The sequence below is a fragment of the Pyxicephalus adspersus genome, chromosome 3, assembly GCF_032062135.1.
Source record: "Pyxicephalus adspersus chromosome 3, UCB_Pads_2.0, whole genome shotgun sequence".
Taxonomy (NCBI): domain Eukaryota; kingdom Metazoa; phylum Chordata; class Amphibia; order Anura; family Pyxicephalidae; genus Pyxicephalus; species Pyxicephalus adspersus.
Genome location: NC_092860.1, coordinates 48,676,327 through 48,700,725, shown reverse-complemented (window position 1 = coordinate 48,700,725; position 24,399 = coordinate 48,676,327). Strand labels below are relative to the sequence as shown.

Below are 24,399 nucleotides of genomic sequence, written 5' to 3'. Positions count from 1 at the left end.
TTTACTTAAGTGTGTATATTTATGTTTGATGTCACATGAAGCATAGCCATTACACAAATCATAGACCTAGATTTGGTAGCATAATCATTTCTATTCATGTATATTTTAAGGAGAATTAAGTAAAAAGCACACAACAATCAAAACAGCATTTCAGAGGGATTTAGGTCATGACCCTTAAATCTTTACTCTAAAACATGAAAATCCTTTTGTTTAAAACTCATTGGGCTCAATTTATAAAACGGAATCTGACATTCCCTCCAGCATTCCCTCATGGGAATCTGTCAGGTCCATGTGTTTCATTGGAAGTAATTGATCCCCACCAGGGATTGTCTGATAAATAGAACCGATAGTTTTGGATTTGGTTTAGGATCACTTTTACCTGTACATTTTCCAGCTGATCATCATTATACACCTGGTATCAAATTTTGTGAAGTAAGAGAAAGTGGAGTCAAGTGAACATAAAAGTCTAAATACATATAACATCATATTTTTGCCAGTTACACAGGTTTACCTCACTGCATTTTGTTCTATTTCACACATTAGTAAATCAGGCCCCTTTGAATGAAAACACATGGCACAACACTTAGGTACGTCATGATATTTCTTCCTCCTATCTAGTTTTAGGATTGCAAGAAGAATAGATTTTGTCAAATAGGTAAAAAATATTAACAATCTATGTCCTGACAGATGGAAATGTATCTATGTGTTTTATTTTGTGATAGGTGGCTGGGCACCTAGCGAATGCTAAGGAATTTTTGTTTAATCTGATAGAAAATGAGATGGGTTAGCCTGTAAGTTTTTTTCTGTCTGTTCACGGTCAGGTAAATTACCTCTCATATTTTGTCCAAAATACACACCATGAAGTAAGAAAAAAATGCATTCAAAGTAAAATATAATCCCGTTAACACATATACCACTGGAACAGTTGCCCCAATTGGATGATTTCCCCTCCTGATTCTGTGACAACTCTAACAGTTCTAATCGTAAAAGTTCACAGGAATTGTAAGCAATGAAAGTGGTGGTGGAGACCTTTCCTCCGTAGTTCCTGGGTTCTGCTGAGGAGCAGAGACAACTGTGCTCTTTGATCCCAGAAGCGCTCTACTGTAAACATATCTGGGTGCACATGTGTCATATTCAGAACAGCAGATCACTGATGTCTTATTAAAGAGAACCTGTCACCTGCATTATGTTATCACATAGGGGACTGTTGAGCCCTCCTTGTGTAGGCATTAAAAAAATAAAAAATCCAAGTTTAATATATAAAATAAAATAAAAAACTGAAGCCTCCTATATAAGGAAGTGTTCTAGCTGGTCCTACAACATCAGAGGAGATTCATCTATAGCAGGGGGTAAAGCATTCTCCTAGAATAAGCAGTACTCACATAATAATGTCTGAGAGCTGTTTAGTCCTGGAATACTGTGAGCCCAGCCTAGATGATGACAGGGATATGTCAGACACATTTGGCTTAAATAAAATCACCCCAAAAATGCAGCTAGTATTATGTCAAGATGGCAGTTTGGGAATCGATAAAGCGTGGGGAGTATAAATAAAGTTTGTGCACATATAAGGGTGCGGGGACACAAAATAAAAATATAATGGAGTTATGCTATTATTTCAGAAGTTCATAATATAAGCAATAAAAGAAGAACAGCATTTTTAAGAGGAGAAACACACATGGTCAAGTAAACGAACATTGTGCTGTGTTTACAACTAGGCATCTGATTAAACAGATCTGCCTGGAGAGAGAAATCACTTGGAAAGAACTTCTGGAAAGCCATACAAAGACACAAACTGCTACTGATGGATTCCTACAGACATTGCTCATTGATGGATCAGGCAGGGACTGAGGCACAAGGTTTATTTACAAATAACATTTTATAAAAGAAAATTCTTAATTTTTAATTGATGAGCTATCAATGGATATATACATTCTACATCCCTGGAGCCTTCACATGTATTTTGCACAGAAGCCTTAATTTAGTGACACAGAAGACATTACACTGCATACTGCTGATGGGAAAGATGTCATTTCTGCCAAATCCCTTCCAGCTTCCATTTTTATACATGTTAATTTTTTTCAGAACAATGAAACAATTACAAAATCATGAAATGCATCTAAATACTGTTACTATATTATCTTCCCACAATCCCCGCGAGTGGATATTAGATAGCCTATGTGCCTTTTATGTTACATATCACACAGTCACATATAACAGATACATTTCAACAATGCAGTTTAGGTCATTTTAGGAGACCATTCATTTGCATCCTTGTTAAAGCATACTGTATGTATAATAGGAAATAGAAGGGCTGTTTGTATCTCACTAGGGAGTTTGCCTTTCAATTCCTGCCCCAGAAACGCAACAGAATGGGCCTGATTTATTAAAGCTCTCTAAGAATAAAGAAGATAGACTATCATGGGTGAACATGAGTGATCCAGCACACCTGGAATGGATTACTAAAAGTAATTTCTTATTATTTGACAAATGTTATCACTCATTAACCAAATCCATGTCAGGTTTGCTGGATCACTCAGGTTCTATGATGATAGTCTATTTCTCCAGTCTTGGAAAGCTTTAATAAATCATCTCCAATGGGATAGTAAATTAAATAGCAAAAAAGAAAACTAGCAAAAAAAAAAAAAAAAAAAGAAATTCCCCTCATTGTCGCTGTCCCCATTGGAAGATTTCTTAGATACTTCTGCAGCCACTCCAGATTCCAAAATTTTAGTTCCCTCATATTTTCTGTCCTGCTGACAGTGGCTATTAGAACAAATGGATGAATCTACCTAAATGGGACCTCAGGCTTCAATATAAAGGTGACAGGGGTTCCAAATCCCCCCCCCCCCCACACTCCCTCCAAAATTAACCAAATTGTTTTGCTTTACAAACACTTTATTGAATAAACAAAGTAATGAATGCCTTTTGGCATTCATTACTGTATCTAAGAATTGCAGGCTGCTGATTATGTTGACCTTTAAAGTTCAACATTACTGGAAAATGAGCATAATGGTTTCCTAAATTGTTAACAATTAAAGGTTTTGTCAAAGATGAATGAAAAGCACTCAAATAGACAAAAATTCTAAGATACAACAAGAATACTCAGGGCAAAAAGAAATTGTTCCCTGCAGCAAATCAGTATAGCACAGCTACAGTCAGTATACTTTATCTTGAATATCCAAGAATGAAAGATCATGCCATCATTTATCTTAGCATTGGCTGTATATATGAATTACAGTGTCAGGTGTCAGTGGTTTTGTGGCTGTTTATGTCTCTACTGACATACCATCACTTATTTGCCCTGCAGACTACTGTGAAGACTGTGAAAATTAAGACAAAATCTTACATTTTAAATTGTTATCAGAATAGGGCTTAGTTTTTTTTTATTTGGGCAGCTCTTTAAGTGAAAACTTCACATTTCTCTCACTTGGACAAGATTTCCTTTCACCCCATTGTGTTTGGGAAAGAAATTTCCCAAAACAGCAAGCAAACTAACCAGTTTTACCCATGCCCTGCTCTATCTGAAATTAACATTAATACCATATTACATTACATAATAACATTTTAGATTTAAAATATATTACATAAATAATTCTTAAACTTAATTTTTAAACATAGAATAAAAAACAGGGTTTAGATGTAGCTACTTGTTTAAACACACATTTTTTAGAGTTCAAGTCTCTTCTCTATATTGTGTACAATCCCAGCATAATATATGGGCGTTGGGAATAAAAAACTTCCTGTGCACATGTGCAGGAGTTATGGTATTCTGGCCTGGCCAATCAAGATGGCAGAGGACCCCAAACCTAGAGGAGGATTGGGTGAAAAAGTCATCTATATAGTGAGGGGAGAAAAGTTTAGTTAAAAAACTGCAAAAGGACAGGTAAGTTTGTTTTGTTGCAACAGAGACATCACCTGTCCATTCTTCAGTAAAGAAGCTGTCTTTTTACATTTTAGGTTAGGTTCTGCTTTAATACCTGTTAAAGCGGACCTATCACCAAAAATTGTACTTCACATAAAATGGTAAACGGTTTTATGTAAAGTAAAAATTAATTTCTTTTTTTAAAAGCTCCTCCCCTTCTGTCTTTACCACCACTGCCACGGAGGTAAAGACAGAATGGAAACGTAGAGCCTCCAGGGCTTTTTCCTGCATTCCCCATTTACAGCAATCTACGGAGGACAGAGGAAGATGGTGGCTCCCAGCCCTTCCTCCACACGGGGACGGGTTACAAGTCTGTGTGGGACCCAAACAAGGACAGCTCTGGAGGGATTGGGAGCTCTGTGAAAGATAAGGTGGGTATGATTTTTTTTTATTTAGTTTTGCTTTAATATACACATGACAAGCAAGGTTTATTTCACATTTGATTTGTCTATTAGTAAATCTTACATCACACATCAGAGTTTTACTTGATGTTAGCCCACCTGATCTTATTTCTTATGCACAACAAGCTTAATAGATAATTTTTGGCTATTAAAATACAAACTTATCCAAGATTGTCTTAATCTCAAATGCAAATTGCTATATATGGATACTTTTATGTTCTTTGTCTGTGTTACAAATTATATTAATCAAATCTGTGTGGTTGTTGCAGTCTGGTATTGATATTCCGTCCAGAATTTGGGTAGGTTAGGTTTTAATGAAGATAAATGAAATATAAAGTTTGTAAACTATCAGTACTGCCAATGATGTCTTGGCATAAGAAATGATAGAGAGAGGGCTTTCACTTTAAAATGGTAATAAATCAAGTCTCAATGTATATCCTCAAGTAATCGCCAAGTTTATTTGAAAACAAACACAGGTATTGGTACCTAAACTTAGCCAGTATTGGAAGTTTATATAATTGATGAAATTTGGAAGGCCTGCTTTCACTTTGGAGTGCAAAACATTTAGTACATTTCTGAAATATTTGCACATTTCCTTTCGGTTTAAATACGCTGCACCTACAGATAAACTACCGTTGCCCGCAACTTCATGTCAAAAACACAGTGTGCCCTGATCATCCCTGGACATGACATTCCTAAAAGTGTGGTGTCAGTCATGTCTACTTCATTTCTAATGCATTATAAAGAACACAGACCTCTACACACCTGCACCATTTTCCACATCTCTATAGCTCCTTCTTGTGAACAGAGAGCACAAGTTATAAATGAACAAATTCCCAGCAAAATTGGTAGGTTTTTTTAATAATATACTAGTTGTCCAGGAATGTGGTACAAAAGTAATTTTTAAAATGGATTGTATCATATTTCCTAATAGTAAAAAACGTATTCAGTAATATAGCAGCTTAGATAAATAGAGCTTAGATAAATATAAAATCTTATATTTAAATAAGATGTAACAGCAGTTTGCAGCTTGGCGATGCTTTATTAGGCTTGGTATTAGGCTTTAGATCTGTATCAAATTCAACCCAAACGCCAGTCATTATGCCTGAAGTGAATGCTGTACCTGACATTGTCTGCAGGCCCGATCTGCTTAGCTGTACACTATACCTCTCATTGAAGAAAATAAAGTATGGAGCCCAAGGCCATAGTAATGACAGGTATCGCGTACTGCTAAGCAAATCCAGCTGGCAGCTGATGACAGGCTATTGATGGTCACCTCCTGGATTTGCTGAACTTTCTGCAGACCATTTTAACAGGGGTGTACACTTTTTATATCCATTGTATATCAACAGCTCACAGTAGCATGTACAATGCTGTCCAGTGTGAAGAATGTCATCCTTACAGATAGCCAAAACGACTATTGGTGTCACTTAAACTGACCTTAAGTAACAAATTGCTCATTGCTCAAGGAAACCCTAGCAACCTCTGGAGAAACCCTAAGGTTTCACAGAACTTGGTTGAAAATCACTTTTTGAGAATGGCACACCTTGAAAAAAAAATATAAGCAGAAATATATATTTTTTACATTTGAAAAGACACTTAAACCTTTTTGATACAATTACTAAATCTGCTGGAACCACACTTTTTTAGGGAAGAATATTTTACATATAATAGCTCTTACATTAAAAAAACACTTTCATATACAGAGGTTAAATCTCTGTTAACTTAAAACTGAAATAACTTCATCAGAATTTCTATTTATAGTCCAATCAATGTATCTGTTATGATGGTACACAAATTTCTCAGAAGGAAGTTCTAAAAAGAAGTTTAGGTTGTCTCTATACATATTTCGCACATATGAAATTATACCATATAAATCTATCAAAAAAAAAACTTGTCTTCTGACCAAAACTATATATATATATACATATATATATATATATATATATATATATATATATATATATATATATATATATATATATATATATATATATATATATTGATATTGAAAGCAATATAAAATAACTGAATGCCAAACCATTTTATTTTCCCTTTAATGACTATTGATATTCTAAAGAAACAGACTAGATCAATGTAAATGATTGTTATAAACCTTATAAATAGTGATGTGCTGCAAGGTTTCAGAATATTGTTACTGTGATATCTGAATGTCAGACACGTCAGCCAAATATTAAGTGACAGTCCTGCAATCTAATAGTTAGATCTATATCCATTATAACAGCCTGGCACTATAATTTATCCTCATACGTAATAAAGTATTGATGTAAAACTTTATGTCATATAAAGATAGTCAACATGTAAAATATTTTGCTCTTTAATTACCGAGCATATTAAATGATCAGAAAAAATGTGTTAGTATTGCTTATCCAGGGGTGTGAATGTTAACAGCTAGCTGGCTGTTACTAGAATGTTCTTGCCTACTAATTGGCATAGATAAAATGATATACACAGGCTGTTACATTTACAATCTAGCAGACGGTCAGATGGCGAACCCAAGATCAGTCATCACATAACTGTAATTAATTACAGTTATGGACTTGCAATCAGGGTTATTTTTTTCTGCTTTAGAAATTGAATTTAAAGGGCTGGATAGTTCTTAAAGCCCAACAGTGATTTTGTTTTTGTTTACCTGGTAAGAAAGGCAGAAATGACAAATGATTAGTCAAGTTTTTATTATTTTTAAAATTTTATTTTTGCTAACTGAAGAGAAAGTCCACTGGGCTCTGTGTAAGAGCAGCAGTCAACCTTTGGCAGTCCAACATGCTACATGCAAAGTCACAGAAATCAGCAGGATTAAGGTTAGCACTGCTGATCAGAGAGCAGTACTTGTGCCATTTTATATGGGCTGCTAAGAAATGGTAGACTGGGGCAGCACTTCATTGCTATTATAGAAACAATAAAAAGCAAGGCCAAATTTCATTGTGGCCACCAGGACCAGGACTGTGGGGGGAGGGGGCTAAATCCACAGTTACCGTAAGTGCATCAGGGTTCTCCCCAGGCCCTTTTAGCAGGGTGCACCACCCGGCACTTTTCAGCACCCACCCGGCTGTTTTTGGGTGGTTACTAAAGAGTTTGGTCACAATACAGGGGCTGCCACCCACCTACAATTTCTTCCCACCCGGCTTCAAAAAATTTCTGGGTTGAGCACTGTGCTTGTAACATAGCTGCTAGCTTCAGATTTCCCTGGTGGTAAAAATGTGAGTGGGTTCGGGCTCCTTTTCTATTTGAATGTGTATGTCCATGCACTTGTTTGTTGTAACTAAACCTACAAACCATTATTACAATAAAGGAAGCTATACACAGCATACCTTTGGACATTTTCTTCAAGTATCTTTAATTTCTGCTCATCCTCCTCACATTGTCTCTTTCTTGCCTCTTCCACTTCCACAGAGGCAGCTGGTGCTCCTTGCATCAGCCATTTTTCTCTGAGCGATTTTGACTGAAAGTAAAAAAGGTCATTGTTATATTTCTTACAAACCCTTGAGCCATGTGTAATAACTGACAATTCCCCACATTTTATTTAAATTATATATAGACAGAAACCATTTTTAAACTAACATTACATTTCTGCAGAATGTACAGAATTAGAATTATTCCCTTTGTCCCAACTACCTTGGCTGCTAAAGTGGGTATCCAGACAGGAGACAAATATGATGGCTGTGATTTATTATAGCTCTCCAAGGCTGGAGAGGATTCAGTTTCATCAGTGAAGCTGAATGATCCAGAAAACCTGAAGAGGATCTGGTCCAGAACTGAAAACATTTGCCAACAAACAGCTAATGACTTTAAGAAAATCTATTCCAGGTTTGCTGGATCACCGAGCTGCAATGGTGAGAGTGTATTGTCTCCAGCCTTGGAGAGCTTTAATAAATCAGGGCCAATGAGTCTAAATCATTCTAAATTGTGTAGGAACATAATATAATAGCAATTTCTCAATTGTTCTAAAAATCCTTCTAAAATGAATACTTACTAAACAATTATCTTAATAAATACCAAATTGATGAAAATTCTTGGCCATTCCTAACACTGCTCTTTCCTGAAGTTCAAGCATTGATCGCTTGGAGCGAATCTGTCACTTTGACAAAACATGACAAAGTGACATTCTCTTGACAGCTACAACCACACCACCCCATCAGTGATATCTATCTTTCCTATACAATACATTTCCAAAGACTCCAATGGACAAAGGAAGCAGAGAAGGAGAGTAACTAGGATGAGCATCAGCAGTGAAGGACTTATTACAGGAGCACACCACTGTGTTAAATGTGAATGCAAATAATTTAGTGTTCCTTCTAATCTGGCCAGCATGCATAATGCACATTTTTTTTAAATCTATAACACAATAAAGAAATGTTTTTGACTTTTTTTTCAATGTGTTTCTGTTTTGTTTAACAGGTTTGATTGTATTTTTTTCAAATTCATGTTCTATTTTCTTTTGTTATATTTACTAGCTTTGCCTATTCTTTTCTACTTAATGTTTTCATCATAGTGATTTCTTCTTAAAATAGGCGTGAACATGTTACTATGACAACAACACGTAAATTTGCTTTAAACCGTTGAGGTTTAGGAGGAAGAATTCACTGCACGGTCTACTGTATACTGCACTTGGCTCAAATAGGTTCATTAATAAAATATTGACTGGATCACTTTCTATTAATAGTTAATAAGAACTTTTCACATTTAGGGTGTTAATGCCGGGTGGTTTGCTCAGGAATCAAGAAATCACAGCAAAACAGCAGAGCAGCCATTTCTTGGCAGCTGGACAACCAACTAGAATGACCTGTGACATTTACAATGGGATTAATTGACATCTTTTGATAAAGAGTAGTATTAGTCTTTAAAGTTTTATGTTCAACTTGATCAACAAGCAATGACAAAATACCTGTATTCCAACATACCACCTTGGATTTCCTTATTTGTATTGATAGTTTTATTTTTGTACCTTGGTAATTTACTGCCTTCCATGATTTGGTATGTATACCATGTAGTCAGAATGTCATTCCTTGCACTGCCTGCAATGTTTGCATTATCTGTACTGGTGCTGTATATACAGATTAAGTACAGTAATAAAATGGCTATATAAGCAAAATGTAATAAAAAACATGTCATTGATTTTACTATAGCTACAAATAACTGATTTGCAGAAACCTCTTGCTTAAGGTATGCTGGTGTTTTTTTTTCTAGGAAGTACCAATTAAACATGGTTTGTAATGTGCCAGTTCTAATTCGTAGTGCTGTTCTGTCATCCCTACAATTTGTAATACATTTCTGGATGAGAGCATTTTTGAAGAACAACCCATTGGAAAAAAAGATAACCCAAAAATGTTGCACAGAATTAGGAATGGTGACAGTGAATGGAAGAGACAGATATGCATTTCTTAAAGTAGAACTTCAGCTTTTGTAATTATATAGTGGGGAAGAGCTGCAACTTATCAGTAAGGCGGGTAGCTTTAAATAGGGATACCTGTTGTAGATCATTACATTTTTCACCACAATCTCACAGACGGACCATATTTTAACTTTTTGATTTTTTTTTCTTCTACCAGAACCTCCTCACCATGATATCAATTTTTTACAAACTACTCCAGGCAAGGTATCCCAACCATCTCCCCTCATTTACGAGGGTATGGAACTATAATCTATAACACACTTGAGGATTAGTAAAAAGATATTCTCCATCCTTTGCTATATACTAGAAAACAACTAAAACTTTCATTACATCACATTTTGGTGTTTAGGATCTTGATACACATACTTACATATTTGATTGGAGTGCCAGTCCGGTCAGATTGTTTTGATATCTACAATGAAGTCTACTATGACTGTGTGACCTACTCTCCTTTCCCTATTTGTTTATTCCATCCATACATTGCAGCAGCATGCTATCTCGTTCCTCTTCTTTAGAAAACCTCTACTATGCTATTGTTAGCACTATGGGTTAGTGAGGTAAAAGATATCCCTTGACACTTAAGAGAATTGATCATTTCAAGGCTTAGTAAGGGATTTGGATGCACGTCTCTAAATCTTTTGCCTTACAATACAAACCCTAACTTTACCATCCTTTACCTTGGGGTTACCGCTTACGTTTTTATAATTTTGTCAGGTATTTTATGCCAGGTCAATCTGACTTCCCCTCTCCTCCCCCTTCACTCTATTTCTTCTCTGTCTTCTCCTTTTTTCATGTCTGCACCAAAATATTTTTTTTTTTATTTAACAATTACCATTATCTTTGAACCTTTTATCATTTAGATTCTTAGTTCCATGTTATCTCCATATGACTTTAAGGTGACTGCCTACATAAGGATGAATCTAACCCTGCTTCTTTGTAAAACCATATCAATACAGATCCCTTTTCCAGGGCCAACTTCACTTACACTGCCAACCCACACAGACATAGCCAGATTTTCTATCTGTGAGACAGTTTGCATTGCCACGCCTAATCCATGAGCTACACTACAACCTTGCAGCAGCTATAACAAAACAAATACATGTTCTATATTATAATTGGGAGTATACCCAGTACACTACATTCTTGGTCAAATAATTTAAATAATTGTATTATAACAGAAAAATAATAGTGCACTGATCCTGCTGTAAAGTGCTTTTAATGTCTTCAACAGTTCCTTCTGTGCTTTGACAGCAGATTTATATGAACCTCCAAGGCCTCCCAGAAAATGACAACATTATGTCTTAAGGCAACATAATGAAGCTATTTCCTAACCCTCTCTATAGCAAAACATAATCTTTTTAAAATATATGTCTTACGTGGGGGTGGAGGACCCACCACAGTGAAAAACCTAGCTAGAGATGCAGTTGTAAAAATGAATGATGCTATGTATAAGCATGAAACTGTCACTTGTGTATGTACAGCAGGCAAAGAATGCATTCAGCAAACAACATATATCATTAACCAGTATATATGATGTCATCCAACTCAAATTAATTCAGCTTTAGATATACAATTGCTGGTGGAAAAAAAGCTGCATGTAGGATTTCCAGATGAAAGCAGGAGCTTCCTCCCCAGTGTGTAATGCACTGTGTGATGCTGCATTGGAAACACAGGTTACCTACATGTTTAATATGGATGATGTGAGGATATGCATCCTCTCTGCTGTTACTTCTTACCTTTAGGTGCTGCAGTTGGAGAATTTGGTCTTCTAGCTGCTGTCTTTTGTCCTCAATTGCAGCCTGTCGTTTTCTTTTTTCCTTTGCAAGAAAAGGAAATAAAAAAGACAAATGAGAAAATGTACGGCTGCTGATTTTCTATGAGCAGCTGTTAGCATGTGTGAGCACTGCTGTTTCTGGATGCTAAGGAAACATGTTATCATGAAGACTAACTGCTATACACTAACATGAAAAGAAAGCCACCAGCTTTATCACTGATAGATGTTACACTCCCAGTTTAAAGGCACATCCATATTTTAAAGGTTTGTTACAAGCATTGCTCACATCTAGCAGCTTCTACAAATGACAGATTTCACTAAAATATTCCCAGAGATCATGTAATAATGTGATAACTATATTATCATATCATATGATAATATCAGAATCTATACAAATAATGGGAAAGATAAGAATTAAAGGTTGAATAAAATGTATATCAAAAAATGCCAAAAAATACCAAAATGCTAGCTGTTTGGCTCTAATGTTGACTTCATTGATTAAACACTCCAAGAATGACACTAAGCTAGTAAGAAGATCACACCTAATTCTACTTGCTGCATACTTGTTCCAGGACAGACATCAATAAGAAGAAGGCAGCCATGCAACAAGCTTTTTCTAAAGTATGGAAATGGCATATCACAAGTTTCCAAATACTGGGGCAGTTTAGTCTGACTTGTTGCTTCCTCCTTCAGAAAGGCACATCTTTTTGTAAACATGCAAGGATGGTGGCCTTGAACAGGGTACTGCCCAATATTCCTCTACTTCTCAGCACCATGACCATGCTCTATCCCGCCAGGAGCAGCATGAACACAAAGCGAAGAAGCTGAAGGCCATGCCACTGAAGGGACTGCAAATGTACATGCATGTAATTGTTTATGTATTTGGAACCGTATATACCTGAATATACACCAATATTTGCCTATTACAATCAGGTCACTAAATGGAGCTATGTCCTCATGTAAAGAGTAAGTGTACAACAAACTCTTGCCATCAAAAAAGACTTTGTAACAGCAACATCTACTGGAAGCCAAAAATAATGCATAAAAGATCATTTAGGAGCAAATTACCAATCACAACTCAAAAATACAAAATATATTAATTTGTAAAATGGAGACACAAAAATAAACAGAATGAACTCTTTTGATTTTTTTTTTGTTTCGCTTTTAAATTAATGTTTCTAAAAACATTGATATATTTATTCATTTATATTTATTTTATTTGCATTTCTGTTGATTAATTTTTTTATATGTTAGCAGTGATAGCCGCATTTTTATGCCTCAGTTTTATTCTTGGGTCAATGCATTTTTCTTGTTTTTTCATATGAAAAAAGGTACCTCGTTATATATTTGAACTGGTTTATACTTGAGTATATAAAGTATGTGTGAGTGTCCCTGTGTTAGAGGAGGGCACTTTTAGGCCTTGTTTGCACTGTTGCGCAGTGTTATTGCACATGATTTAACACTTGTGTTCTGCCTAATGCACCTCCTCAGGTACACACAGAACTTTTGGCAGTGAAGGGATATGCATATTTGTGTATAGGGCACTGAAGTGCGTTTCTTTGTGCTGTAACGCAAGTACATTAGGATGCAATTTCAAATTAATGTAATTACATCACACCACGTAACACAGCTCATAGGTGCATCTCATATCTGAAGGCTTGTCTTGATGTGTCATGATGGGAAATACTAATGTAGCTGAAGCTGTAGTAATATTATTATTATTATTATTCTTCATATTTTTAATAAACAGTATTTATATAGCACCAACATATTACGCAGCACTGTACATTAAATAGGAGTTCCAAATGACAGACAGACACAGACAGTGACACAGGAGGAGGAGAGGTCCCTGGCCAAAAGCTAACAATCGAAGAGTACCATGAACTGGCAAAAGCAGCCATCCTTTCCTTGTGTTAACGCACTGGATGTTAACCATGTTTTCATAGGTATCTTTTAATTTGTAGTGCGTCAATCTCTTATGTTCTGGTATGTACTTATAATGTGCTGTCATGTATTGCTTTTTCTTTATTGCTATTTTATAGACTCCCATAAAGTGTTTATTAGATTAACCAGCACTTTTGCAAACAACTGATAAATTTCTAAGGGACAAAAGTCTAGGCTTGCCTAGACATATTATCTAATTTGCTGTGATGTTGGACATCAGTGTTCGACCCAGAAATTTTTTTCAGCCGGGTGGTAAAAAATGGTGTGTGGCAAAACACAGCAAATTTAGTGCTTCCAGTTGTTTATGCCATGGGTATCCAGTAACCTCTTATTTTTTCAGTGTTCTACCTTCTCCCAATTATTTGTTACAACTTTGTAATGCCTGCCCCGTTAGTATATCCAATTTTTCTATTCTATGTATTTTGCCACAACTGTCCTATGCCGTGTATTGTGACCCAACTTACTAGTGTTCTAAGTTTTAAGAGCGTATTCCTTTGTAGTAGTGTAATAGTATAATGAATGTGGTGTAACAAGTTAGGCTTAGTTCATATTAGCAGCAAAAAACATTTACCCCTTCTGAGTGACTTCTGGCAACTGCTAGGCCCCTAGGATTGGTAACAGGCCATAAGTGCTAGGCACCTTGGATTGGTAACAGGCGGTAAGTTCTAGCCACCTAGGATTGGTAACATGCGGTAAGTGCTGGGCACCTAGGATTTGGTAACAGGCGGTAAGTGCTGGAGATCTAGGATTGGTAACAGGCAGTAAGTGCTGGGCTTTTTCATAGCTAGAAGTTTTTTAAGCAGCAGTGGTTCCTGGCATGAGGAATGGACACATGTAACCTTACTGCCGGTGTGAATTCAGCCTAACTTCAGATGCGCTCCTTTGTCTATATTTAGTTAAAGTGAACTTTTGTGAAAACATTTTTTTTTTCACTTGATTCTTTTACAAAATTAGCCCAGCAGGCCCATGCTGGCTCAGCTTCCACCTTTTCTCTGATGCTCACTTGTACGTCCAATGCTGCCTTGCACTGCGCATGCATGAGATTGAACACTTTTTTTTTACATTGTAAGAAAGCCTCTGAAGGTGCATTCACACAAGGAGCAGTGCAGAGCCTCTTGGGGTATGTGACACAAAAACCCCAGGAGGCTGCGGATTTCCCCTTCGGTCTTTACCAAAATGGAAGTGAAGACTGAAGGGGAGAGGTCCGCTCCACAAAAGTGTAAAAACAAAAAAAAACATAAAACGCACGTTTTTCCATTATATAACAGAAAGTCACTCTTTAATATAATGTTAAAAATGTGGCGATGTTTTAATAGCATCATGCATGTGATATCAGATAGGGACAAGACATACAGTGACCCCCTCTCATCACTGCCCATATTCTATATAAACACTGTCTGTGAAGTTTATCCGCAGTGTGTAATGTCATCGGCAGCGCAGTGTGATCGCTATGTTGAGTGTAAAAGCTGCTTGTCATATTCTGCAGCCTAACAACTCGCTGTGTTCAAACCTTCAGATCTACTAAACCGTTGGTTGTATTAACTTGAAATTTTTAAGGTACACGTGGAGGCATAGAAAACTGAAACTGTAGGTGCAAGTGGGGGACACTTGTGGCTAAACCTTTTTAAAATGTAATTAGTATGGCGTTATAAGAACATAAATCTCTACCTAGCAAAGTTTGCTGCCTCCTCTGTTACACATATCTGTCTGCATCTTACCTCAATCCCCAATTTCTCCAGAGTTAAGAGGTGCAGAGAAACAAAAATATAGGTGGAAGTGGGAGACACATGTGGTGATCACCTTTCATCACCATGGCATCATTACAACATTAAAAATAAAACTGTCCATCACAATGCACTTGCTTGTTACATATGACTGGAACCTTCCAATACCTCAACCTCAATAACATTTAGTGGGCAGAGTTCATTTTCTAATGATGCCATAGTGATGACGTTTTAGGGGATGTTAGTCACAGATGTTCCCCACTTGTACCTAAGTTTTTGGTTTCTTACACCTCCCCATTCCCCGATTGAAGTTCAGAATGTTAGATAAGTGGACAGGAATGTGTAACAGGGCAGGGAAGCCCATTGTGATGAGCAGAGTGTTTTATGTTCTAATAATGCTGTAGTAATGAGATTGTAAGGGGAGAATGTGCCTGCCACTTGCACCTATATTTTCAGTTGTGTACCCCCACCCTCAGAGAAATTGGTGTACAAAGAAGAGAAGCAGATGATAGTTTCATAGGTATAGATTTGTGACAGGTTGGTATATATTTAGGGGCCCCATCCCAATGCTCCTTGCCATGTTAGTGGCTCCGGGGTCCCCAATTTGCTCTTTCAATTTAGGACTCCTAGTTGCACTTTCCTCTGAAACAGCAACCCCAAAGTTCAATTTTCATAACTTTTTACATTTGTGACCCCCATATCTTGAAATTATTTAAAGCTGGGGGGCTGAAATTGTAGTAACTAGTATCTATGAGGGTCCCCTGTACACCCTGAAAATTACAGGTCATTGTGACATACAGCTTAGGAGATATGGAGGTTTGTACACAAGAGGTATGTACACAGACATCAGACTTTATACACAGCTCTTAGCAGTGGATACATTTCAAAGGCAGAAATCTTAGCTCGTGCTATGAGATGGGGGCGGGGCTGCCTATGTCCCCTTCACATGAAGGCTGCACAGGAGGACACAGAGCACAGAGCAGCCTCACTGAGATCTGTGCATCCGAGGATGAGAGCTGCCGAGAGCTGGGCGGGGTATTCAAATCAGCCGGGCGGAGTAACCGGCTAAAAACCTCTGGGGAGAACTATGGACATGCACTTAAAATTGGATTTCTGGGATTTGGCAACTACGCTGGCATAAATATATGATTGAAGAGGATAATTGCTAGAAATACAATACTTGGATAAAATCCTAAAACATTTATCAAAGTTCCACATGATATCAGCAAATCGGTGCACAGCTGTGGCTAGACAGTTCAGATCTGAAAACAGTGATATCTAGTATTATCATTTCTTTTTGATTAACTTAAAGGTTTGACTTCATGTTATATAGAATGAGAACAACCCAAGCAACACAAACCCTACAAAAGATCATACTGATAGCAAATCATGTAAAAAAAGCAAATACTGGTCCAACCCATGGCTCCTACTCAGTGCCCTCCTGCCAGCCTCCCACCCTGTTGTAAGTGATTGGCTTGAAAACTTCTGAAAAGGCTGATCACTTGATGTTGGATTTCTTCATTTTCTCCACTGGTAGGTGGTAACTTACTGGAAGCAGTGCTGATATTATGAAAGAAGTTCCACATTTTATTAATACACCATACAGCATGCCATGGTGACATCTCCTCAGGGTGCGGGTCCATGATGCCCTGCATGTACAGCATATCTTCAGTTTTTGGATTAAATGATGCTGGCTGCCAGTCAACCTAGTAAACTGAGGGCATATATTTGCAAAAAGAAATACTGCTGGGGACAGTTTTAGGGAGGAGATAGAAAAGGGGTAAAAGACCTATTGTTTTTAATTTCATTGTGCCAGTGATAGTTTTTAGAAGAAAAATATTATTATAGAGTTGAGACCTAAAGCAAACATGGATTATATTTTTTCCACAATTAGTCAACTGTCTTGTACCATCATGTGTGTTATAAATGTGTTATAAATAAACCTTTTTTAAATAAATTGGGTGTACTGAAACAAATCTAAAGCCCAATTTATATCACAATGCAGTGTGCTGCAATTTCTTTATCCTGTACTAGGCCATATTTTGGAAAGCTGCTCTCAAAATAAATGTATAAGATAACAGGTACAGCCTGAGGGACTCCTGATGGAGTTTTACTTTACAGGAAATTACTTGCGTTGCTTTCTTCCATTATTTTGACAGCAGGTCCCAAACCTTTTCGCACAATTCTGAATCCATTACTGGATTTTTCGAGCCTTGTTCAGATTCTTATTGACTTTTGGAATTTATAAACAGTTTATCTGGACCAAAACTGATTACATTTTTTAAAAGCATGCCAAGTATGGGAATAGAGAGGTTAAAGACAGTTTGCATAGTCTGTGTCAGCACAACTAAAACTGGCTAGAATACTAGAGTTGTAGTAAAAGCTGCCCCCATGCTGTGTTTTATTCTAGGTATAATGATCCAGAACGGGTTAAGTGTAGGTACACAGTACACGTTTCAATCAGCAGAAATACAAACTGTGCAAAGACAATTTAAAAGGCATTAGCTGGCATTTAAATTTTAGAAAAAGGAGGTCACAAGAAAAAATGATCAATATCTAGAACTATATTGAATTTTAAATTAGGGCCTGATGACCTCCCTATTACCATGGACAGTTTCTGAAAAATAATACTGTTATATCAGTTTTTAGGTATAATTATTTTATTAAAAGACAAATATAGCATAGTAGTTGAGACTAACCACACAATGAATATTTTTCTGAATGTAACATTTGTGAGGATATAGAAATGGTTCATTATGGCTAACTTTTTCTTTCCTTCAGGACCCTATTTTCCAGAAACATTGTTGCACTGTACTTTTCCTAATATGCTTGTGGTTGATGTCTTGCTACACATTTTATTACATTTTAATGTTTCAGTATATTTTGGAAGAAAGTATAGACATTTCCAGTCAGTTGGGAGAAAAAAAAGTCTGTGGTTGTTTTATGAATTATGTCTAGAGTCTGTTTTCAAACAGCACAAGTTAACTCTTAAAGCAGATTTAAACTCTATTTGAAAAATAGACAGAAAATACTATCCATCAAAAATGATTTTCTACCTACAGTCAACTTGTTTTTCTGTAGTTTACTATTACATTACACATTACAGTATCTAAGGGGTGGAGGGGGCAAGGTTTTATTTTTATCTAGTGGTTTGATTCTACATTTAATGCACAGTGTACCTAAAATGTGACACATTTTATATTTGTGTAGAAGTTGATCCAAAACATTTCTAAAACCTTTCAGTATTATTCACTACATCAGAGCAAAGTGCTGTGACCCAGGTAATCCAGATTATAATAGGCTGCAGGTATATTGTTTGACATCTGATATAGTTTCTATATATTTTTTTTATTAAAGTTTAGAAGAAATCTGTAACTCGTGCTCTTATCATAGAAATAAGGTGCCTAGTCAAATACCTAAAGTGGACCTTTTATGATAAGAAGATGTTTTACATAGAAGAAGGGGGCAGCAGCAAATAGTTTAGAAATCCATTTCATATTTTTTTTTTTTCTACACAGCAATCACTTTCTCCTCTGCACCCTTCCTGCCCTACAATAGACACACAGGGTTCTATGTATAGAACCCTGTATGTCTATTTGACATACAGGGCATTTTGTGCATTGGTTTAACTTAAAATGTTTAAATCACCTGTAAAAGTTGACCCACTCTTCTGAATTAAATGTGAAAATGTGTACATTTATAAATAAACCCCAAGGCTGCCACAAATAGGTTATCATTGAAAAAGTCCAGGAGGGCTGTTAATTGAAGGTTTTCACACAAGATTCTAGCAATTTTATAGGTTTCTGGCAAATCTAGGTTTATATCTGAGGTCATATCTGAATGCAAAAAAAAAAGTGGAGTGAATCTAAGGTGAAAGTCGTGAAGACAAACCTTGCATTCTTTTTGTGTGGACTAAGTTTTTGTTCAGTATTTTGAAAGTTTTTTTTAAATTTTAGCAACTGCAAAATACCTTTGGCAAAATGGTATTGACATGCAGCTAATATACTTTGGATACATTTAGCCAAAAACAACATAATAAATGTGCTTATTTTCCTCCTGTCAGTAGGGCTGGCGTGCTGCCTTTTACTCCCTAACTACCAGGTTGTAGCCAAAACTGTTGCTCTGGATTTTGTTAAAGTTTCCACATAAAAGATGTCTACAAAAATGATGAGTATTGAATTCAATATTTTTTCATTTGTAACTGTAAAGAAGATGCAAACTGCAAAAGGTACTTGTCAGAAATAAAAATGACTAGGGATTATTACACTATTAAAGTATTATTAGCAATTGTTGCCAAATTCCTTTCATTATACTCATAATATAAACCGAAATTTATGTTTGGTTTCTGCCGCCACTTTTTCATCAATGTAATTGACTGCTGTGAATAGTTGACTTTCTTTTTTGAAACATGAAATGACTGATCTTTCCTGTAGTGGATTACCAAGTGATTTTATTGGTTATAGCAAAAGATCTGAGGCTCAAAAGGTCTATGTTGCAGAATTGCAGATCATGCAAGAATCTTACAATGCCCTGTGTTTGGCCCTGGCCCATTATCTGACTGCTTTGTACGCTGCCTGTCATGACCTCGCCTTGTCTGCCCTGACTTCGGCCAGTCCAGCTACCTTGACTCGCTGTTTTCCAGCCTCATCACTATTCCCAAGCAGAATTCTTCTGATCTGTCTCCCCCTGGGTGACTGGGGGCCGTGACCTGGTGATCCCCCTGCAGGAAAAAGTAGTCTGGTGGCCACTAGGGTCACTGGCCCATTACTCCTTGGTGACCAAGGGTCACTTAGATTCTGCGCCTCGGGTAATCCTGTGTCACCTGCCGGGGGGAGGCAACCTGGAACAAGACAGGTGTAGAATTCTCCTTTTTTGCTATCATTATTCTCCAGCTCACATTGTCCTCTGCAATGCAGGGATGCTGGAAAATAGATTCTGACATTCTATTGTTCTGCCTACTTAGGGTGCCACATGGTAAAACGTAAATGATTCCTATACCAGATGAATCCAGAGATGAGAGGAAATGAGATGCAGTGTACAAGCACATTTGGACCATAAAAGAGATATTCTTTCCACTATTTGATTATGTACACTGTTTATATCCAACCTGCTTGTTATTAGAATACCTTCCAACTTTATACTATGACAAAAAAGAAAACCTTTCAGTACAAAGTCGGTAGGGAAAGGACATACCCTTACTATGTATACAGTTACATTAAACATTAACAATATGTAAAAAAAATTTGATTAAATCCACAATAGTTTTCCACCACTACTTTATACTTGCTCATAAAATAAAAAAAATAACGCAACAGTGTTCTCCCCAGATTTTTTTACTCTGAGTTGGAAGAAGTGTACGGCCCCTGTACTGTGACACAATTTTTCAGTAACCACCCAAAACCTGCCCCAAGTGTTCGCTGTAAAGTGCTAGGTGGTGCATCCAGCTACAAGAGGGTGGGGAGAACACTGAGCAATAATATATTGATTAAACAAAAGGTATTTGTATAAAGTTTTTACAAAACATTCATCCAGAATTCAGATTGTATTCCAACTAAATACAAAAAGAAAATGTATGAATCTTGAATGAAAGTTGAATCTTGAGTGAAAACATTTATAAACAAATTCCATAGAACCTTAGACATAGCCAATCAATAAGGTATGAGTCACTGTGATTATTCAATACCCTGATTTCTTCATTTGTGGTTGTGAATTTCAGCTTGTGATATTGAGCAGGGATTTTCTTTGCAGGTAAAGATAATGGAAAAGCTAAAAAGAAGCCTAAAGCTCAGACTGCTGACTCAAAGAAAACCACAATAACAATATGACCGGTAATTGTTTTCTGTTTACTTTACAAAAACAATGTCAAACTGTATTTATAACACCAAACCAGAACACAACTGTTAGGGTAAACAACTATACACTGAAGCAATTTGGTTTATTTATATATGAACAGGTACTGCACACATAAACCTATTGTGGAGCTACCCCCCCCAATTAGGAAAATATGTGCTGCAGTACCTAACCACCAGTGATGTCCATATGGCTCAGCTTCCTGGGTTGGGGTGAAATTGCTGTAGCACTGTTCCTAAAAGACTATCCTAAAGGACTATGTCAACAGGCTTTTCAATGTTCGTTTTAAAAAGGGTAATAAGAATATAAAATGCAAGCTAAAGAAGGTCAAAAAAGGTCAACAGCATCTCAAATGCACTGGTCAATTAATTCTGAATGATCTCAGAAGCATCTCAAGTTAACCTCCTAGGCGGTTCATTTCTGTCCGGATTTATATGTCTAAAAGTGGTACGTTGTCTTTTATGAAAATTTATTTTACATTGTAGGCTTGTAATTCTTAGGCATAACTCACAGAAATATGTCCAAAATTTAATAAATGTAATAATTACTTTAAATATAAAACATAAAATTGCATTATTGCATTATTAAATCAAAAATACTGAAACCTGTAATAAAACTGTACAGTAGCATAAAATGTATATATATATATATATATATATATATATATATATATATATAATTACTTTATCCAGTACTTTATACAATTATTTTGTATTGAATCCATTCATTTTGTTGTTTTGTATTGAATTGGAACTCCCGGGTAACGTTTAGCGCACTCGCCAGATCAGACGAGGAGGATATGGCCCAGGATGGAAGGACACTAGGGGACGCCGATGAGACCGGGTAAGTGTTTATTTTTTATTTTTTTAGCTACCTGGAGTGTGGCTTGGGGTTACCGCTTTCAGCAGGTTTTTTTTACCCCGAGCCACACCCAGGGTTACTGCTCAGGAGGTTAAACAAATACCCATAAACACATGTCAAAAAGCCATCCACACTGGTCAGACTCTGTAGGTTTAACTTGCTTGGAACACAATAGAAAAAAAGAAGGTGTGGCTTTTGGTATTGTTGACTGTAGATTGCCATTGCACTTGGCCACACATAGTTCCACTGTTTTCTGGCTTGACAGCACTGCCTCTACTGCCTCTACTTCCACCTACCATGAGCTGTAGTAACTGGTAGGGGCAGTAACGTATTAAATGGTGAATAAGCACATTCAGGGATGGTAAAGGAAGTTTTTTTTTCTCTTTATATTTTTGCATCATCATCATTTTGCATCACTTACTAACTGGAATTGGGACCTGTTAAACCATAACACAAAAACCTCTAGATGTATTATGCTCATAAATGCCTGCTCACATTTTCCTAGTCACTGACCAACTTGTATACCTGCTAATAGATACCAGATGAGCCAAAGTGCTTAGTACCTGTGAGCTACCACTTATCCTGACCATTGCATTGTGGAGATGTCATAATTTACTCTGCAAAGATGATATCATATTCCATTCTCCTGCAGTGACAGTGCAGCTGGTTACTAGAATACAATGTGTTTCCCTATTGTGGTACTTTGAAGTCAAACTGTTACGTTAATTTACCCTAATATGCTAATGAATGTCTGTTCAGGCCCAAGCATTCTAATAAAGTGGTTGCCAACCTTTTCCGACCCACGGACCACTAAATTTGCCCACTCCAAACTGCACATGCGCAGGGAGCTGGGTGTCACTCAAAGGGGAAGAAATGTTCCTTCTCCTGACCGTGCTCAAAAGCGCACTGGCCGCGGACCACCAAAATTTTCTCGCGGACTGCCAACAGTTGGCGACTGCTGTTCTAATATATGAGGAGAAGATCATATACTCCCTGTATCAGTAATTTCTGAGGGCTATGACAGACAAAGCTGAGGGGCATCACAAGATGAGGATAGGAGGAGGGGAGAGATACATGTAATAAAGTGTATCCTCATCTAAATCCACCATTTAGGCCCCATTACATGACTGATTTCAAGTGAGGGGCTAATTGCTTGCATGGAATGAAACAATGGAAAGACTTTAAAGAAAGTATTTTCTCTATTATTATTTTTGTAGATTGCACTTTAATAACAAAGAATCCAAAGTGTTTAAAACATATATATATAAACTCACAATTGCATATTGTGGATAAAATCATTTACTTAGTCTATGCAATAAAAGGGTCAGGAAAGGGATAATTTTATATTGATATGGTTTAGCTTATTAAGACACACCTGTCATGTAGCACAATACTGAACACATGTATAACATTGATGAGATGTACAGTGTTATTTATCATAGAGGAAATTTGAATAATCCATCTCTGGATGAAATGAAGCATGCTGTGTACAAGAAGAATGTGCTTACCCACTAGAAAAGGAGAGACAAAAATTTATTTATACTAAATCTTCCTAAACATTGAATTCAAATATTTTTTCAGTCTGCAGTTTTAGACAGGGGCTATATTTCCCCCAACTAGTTGTACATTTTTTATTATAATTATGATGGATGTCCCCTAAAAAAAATGATGAAACCTTCCACTCAACTCATCTGGACACCATTGTTATAGAGATGACACCATATGTGTTGAAATTATGTAACTCCCCACACACACCCCGTATTTTGTACACTTGTAACATATATTACACTAAACAAATGTATAAGGCAGACCTGCTAACAGTAATAAAAATGATAGTTTCCTAAATACGGAGACATAAACATGATATTTTATTTCATACAGTCTTTCTGCTTCACCAAGGAATGTATTTTGTTTGTCCCTAGATCATGAATTGGATTTGTGGTTAACCACTATCCAAAAACAGCAATGTGGTCTATTCCCACATCATCCATGCTTGTATCTTTTGCCCCAAACTAAATTCCACAAGATCTTGGCTCAAACTCTGGGCTGGGGCCCCTGGGCTGCTCGTTTCGAGTAAAATGATTTTCTATAAATAAAATAAATATGCTCACTACATGATGAAACAGCGGATTGCAAAGGACATGGAGGAAAAGGAATACTTTTTTTTTTACTCTGTAAAGAATGTAATATGAGCACATGGCTGGTAAGTAAGGTAAGAACAGCAGCTATGTATCATAACTTCCCTCCTGCATTTCTTGTAAGTATGCCCTAGGCTGGCTTGTGGCCTGACAAATGCTGGCTATAAAAAATGATGTCTGTTCTACAGATGTGGAAAGGTGACCCTTGAAGAAAATCTGTCAGGAGGTAAAGTAAAATGATACAGAAAAGGCATTGGTATTATTATTATTATTAACCACCTAAGCGTTACACTGAGGTCTAGATTTCTGTACCAAAAGTGATCCACTGTTTTTCATGAAATTTTTTTTTAAATTGTAGACCTGTAACTTACA

The 24,399-nt window shown here is 36.6% G+C and overlaps 1 protein-coding gene across 3 annotated transcripts in view; it reads right to left on the bottom strand.

Moving 5' to 3' along the window:
- Positions 1 to 24,399, bottom strand: part of PALM2AKAP2 (PALM2 and AKAP2 fusion) — a 177,064-nt gene that overhangs the window by 121,829 nt on the left and 30,836 nt on the right. For all 3 annotated transcript variants that reach the window (XM_072404493.1, XM_072404494.1, XM_072404495.1), the window contains exons 2-3: positions 11,473 to 11,553; positions 7,656 to 7,786 (exon numbers count right to left, since the gene is read on the bottom strand). In XM_072404493.1, coding sequence (XP_072260594.1) covers positions 7,656 to 7,786; positions 11,473 to 11,553 — 212 coding nt within the window. The remainder of the gene's footprint in view (positions 1 to 7,655; positions 7,787 to 11,472; positions 11,554 to 24,399) is intronic.